This window comes from Penaeus vannamei, chromosome 2 (genome assembly GCF_042767895.1).
Source record: "Penaeus vannamei isolate JL-2024 chromosome 2, ASM4276789v1, whole genome shotgun sequence".
Classification (NCBI taxonomy): domain Eukaryota; kingdom Metazoa; phylum Arthropoda; class Malacostraca; order Decapoda; family Penaeidae; genus Penaeus; species Penaeus vannamei.
In genome coordinates this window covers 29,915,118-29,919,300 of record NC_091550.1, presented here as the reverse complement: position 1 = coordinate 29,919,300, position 4,183 = coordinate 29,915,118, and the positions used below count along the sequence as shown (strand labels likewise).

General features: G+C 33.6%; 1 protein-coding gene across 1 annotated transcript in view; it reads left to right on the top strand.

Moving 5' to 3' along the window:
* LOC113818821 (centrosomal protein of 85 kDa) overlaps positions 1-3,917 on the top strand; it is a gene marked incomplete in the record, with an annotated part of 15,130 nt that extends 11,213 nt beyond the window's left edge. Inside the window, 5 exon segments of the mRNA XM_070131822.1 lie at positions 925-1,032; positions 1,611-1,781; positions 1,909-2,055; positions 2,334-2,412; positions 2,829-3,917. Of these exon segments, the coding sequence (XP_069987923.1) occupies positions 925-1,032; positions 1,611-1,781; positions 1,909-2,055; positions 2,334-2,412; positions 2,829-2,992 (669 nt within the window).
* Between the last annotated feature and the right edge of the window lie 266 nt (positions 3,918-4,183).

Below are 4,183 nucleotides of genomic sequence, written 5' to 3'. Positions count from 1 at the left end.
ATATTACTAGGCCTACCTGATCTCACCCCCATTGCTAGATTTTTTTGGAAAATCTTATTATTACCCATTTTACCATTACTAGCCCAATGACAATATCTTTTACCCACATGCTGGGCACTGTGCACACTTATCCATTCCAATGAATAACTGGAACCATCCTGCTGTCTACAGTTAGGGCAAAGGCATATATGATTTGGAAAAAGAGAGACTATATAGGCTATACCTCCTCATCAGTAACTATACACATTGCCATACAATTGTGAAAGACCATTTAGCACACACAATGTAGGGCTGGCTCAAATGCTCGTGGCATTGATACATCCATCTGATATATGGGCTTAGTGTCTCACGGCACATATTGATGCCACCTAGCAGAAGTGGGTTAACATTATTATTATTATTATTATTATTATTATTATTATTATAACATTAACAATAATGATATTAATAAAGAAAGTTTGCAGGGATCATATTACAATATTATACACATGCAGTTAAATAGTCAACTGGTTGGTCCAATATGCATAGTCAAAAATTCATCATCCAGAACTAATTGGGAAGCTTAAAGTTAGAAAATTTATAATCAAATAATGAAAACCATTTGGTTAATCTTGATTATATACATGTACATCTTTATTTCATTAGCCTATTGGCACTGGATACATGCACTTTCCACTTTAATTTTGATTTATTGATATTATTTACAAAATTGTGTACAAGCACTCCCAGCAACTGTAGTTTAGTATGTGGCCTAAAATGGAAGCTCAGTTGGGAAATGTATATGTATGAATTGAATATTATAACTTTATTCATGGAATGGTTAGAATTGTAGTTTCATTATTGAAATTGGTGTCATTGCAATACACAGTTCAGTGATATGACTGCTGTAAGTTCATTAAGGCATAGCTCTGTATGTCTCTTTAGGACCTGGAGAGTCAAAAAGCAGCTGCACATGAGGAGGGTCAACACAGCAAGGAGGATTTATTGTGGCGACTGGATCAGGTGACAAAAGAGCTGGATAGTGCCAAGAAGGTTTGCATTATAACATTCATTTTCTGTACAGTTGTGTGATACTTAACTACATGATTTTGTGTTTTTAGCTTCCTTTGCCTGATTGTCTAAGAATTATATGATACAATTGAATATGAATGTTTTGTAGTATGTTATTAACAAAACCAGTGAAAGAAAGTTCATATAATACAAAATTGTTATTCATATCCTTTTTGAACTCTTAAGTATCATGTTCATTCTGCCATTCTTCACATATGTTCTTGAGTGATGGAAATGTTTAATGATACTTTTTGTGATAATCAATGATTGATGTGTCAGAATTTATTCACACATTTCATTCTGTTAAATTATATGTTAGCAGTATATATTCATGTTTTTGTACCTAGTTATATGAAAAGTTACTAAAGACAGTGGATTAGAATATAATCATACATTATCATGGGAACATTGCTCTAAATTTGTAGTATTGATAGCTTACGATTCATTCATAACTTCAAAATTATATAATGTTGTCAGTTCACTTCCTCAAGGCAGTGAATTCAATTTTACTGTCTGTAAAATTATAACACCTGAATTTTTATTTGACAATTTTTTTACAGTTACTAAACTACAGGAAGCAGAAGCTAGAGTCTCAACAGAAGGAAATTCTAATGCAAGAAAAAAAACACAATGCAAATTTGCAGGCAGAGGTTGAGCTTGGAGAGAAGCTCAAGGAGCAAGTTTGGGAGTTGGAGAAGGAACTTGAAGACTGTAAGCAGAGAGAAGAAAAGGTATATTTAAATTTAATTTTATGCACAAGGAGAAGGTGATATTGCAATCTGTGAAGTTTGTGAAGTCTTTTGGATATGGTTCTTAGCTTTTCTTATATCCATCTTCTTATACTATATTTTCTCTTAGACTAAAAACAGCCTAACTAAGGCAACAGAAAAACAAATAAGAACAGAAGAACGTTTAGAGGTCACCTTAAGCCAAATCAAGTCTCAGCATCAGACATCTTCTATGGTCGTTTCCCTCATAGCCCATTTGAATAGTGCTGTGCTCCAGGTATGGAAATGTCATTTGTACATATTATCATGCAAGTGCAGGTGTTTTCATGCTCTTGTTTGGAAGTGAACTGTAAATGGATCTCTCAAAATGCCTAGAATTAACCTTAGTTTCATGTCTCTAATGTAATTTTGTAATATGTAATTTCATTTAAAAAAGTAAATAACATGTCTGACATTCTTAGAATGAAAATGAAAGGTGTTAATTATGTTTAAGAACACAAAATATAATTATACCTAACTGATGGTGGATTTATATTCTATTTTTCTTTTCACTAGTTAAGGGATCTGGTGACTGTCTCCCAGCAAATTAGCCAAGGGAGTCTCCCAGACCTTACAGTGTTACTGAACTTCAAAGGTCAGTTACTATTAAGTATATTGGTATTTGTATTCTTGTACATTATCCTTATTTTCTTAATTTGTATAGTGGGTAGCGCCACACCTCTTATTGGATGTTATTTGATGATAAATAACTTTAAATTCCCACTGGATTATACTTCTAGCTCCCTGAAATTTTTTTTATTTATTTGGTGAGTTAGCTCATTTGTTGATATGTCAGAAAAGAATGTTGAGTGAAAAGATGATCCACCTTCTGTTTCTTAGAAATTCTCCCTCATGTTCAGTTTCATATATATATTTCTGATTACTGTAAAACCTTTGAATGCTTTTGAAAAATGATTTCTTTATTTATTATTTATCATGTAATTATGCTATCTCATTGAGTTTACCTTTCCCTTATTGTACTATATTATGTGCCTTATTTTAATTTGTCAGATCCTGAAATAGCAGAGCAAGGGGGAATGCTCACTGCTGACAACCTTCAAGAAAAACTGAGTGAGGTACGTAGCTTGATCAGTGAACTGGACCGGATCAGGACAGCATTGCAGGAGGAACATGCAAATCAATTGGCCTCTAATGTGTCATGTGCACAGATGTGATTAGACTATTGTAAGTCAACTATTGTTATCAGAGTATTATAGAATAGATGTGAATATATGTATATTTATTACTTTTTTTTGGGGGGGTGAAATAAAATGTATGCAGTAGTTATTAAGCAAATAGCAAGTGGGTTAATTATATTTGTATGTTTTTATTTTTTGTTTTGTTCTTATTTTATATTTTAATCAATCCACACATTTTTCTGTAACAAATATGCGTAATGTGAACACCATATAATATCTGAATTTACCAGCAAAATAAAACCAAAAACTGTATCACTCGCTTCTGAAATCTCTTCATGTTACAATACCATTACGAAACTTAATTTGCAAGGAACACTGCAAATGTGTCTGCTGCTGTCATATCCCTATATGGTTAACTGAAAATGAATCATTATGAAGATGGAATTGTATTGTGGATTTTCAGTCCTCTCAGCAAACATTAAAAATAGTTGAGCACTACTGTTTCAAGACTTGCTTTAATGGTTGATGAATATTAACCTGTTTAACATTATTTAATTCTATTACATGTGCTCTTTCAGACAAATGACCATGTAAACAATTATGGATGAAAAATAACCATTCCATTCTGTATAGAAACTGCTATGAGTGATAATTCCAATCTAGAAGAAAAAGTCTACAGCAGTGTTTCAAAAAAACATAAGAATTTGTTCAGTTCAGAGTTGCAAAGGCTAGCTTTACCTGGTTTTTCAATTATTTATCCCAAACAGGACTACACTGGATATAGGATTTGTAAAGATTTATATAGTTATAGTATTCCTCATATAACTGTGCATTATTGCATTGTAAAGCAGTAGTTTTGTTCTGAATACAGTATATTTTTAAATGACTGATGAGCTGCCTCATTTTGAGCTGTGAAGTAGGTTGTTTTTTTGATGTTGAAAATAAATAAAGTCATAATATGCAGAAGAATGCTCATTCTCCCACATATGCCTGAGCTGTACCCATCACCCCACCCCCACCCCCCCATCACATGCCAATTGCTGTCATTGTGGGGCTTAGGAAATAGAGACTGGGGCCTAATGCTGGGGATCACCCCCTACATTGGGCCTCAGCCCTCTACACAATTAATTTAGCACAGTCGTTTCTTCTTACCCCTTCCATTTCCTTTTCTTCCAATCCCTTCCCCCCCCCCCCAATCTCCCCCAGTCCCTTGTCTGTTGTTGTCTA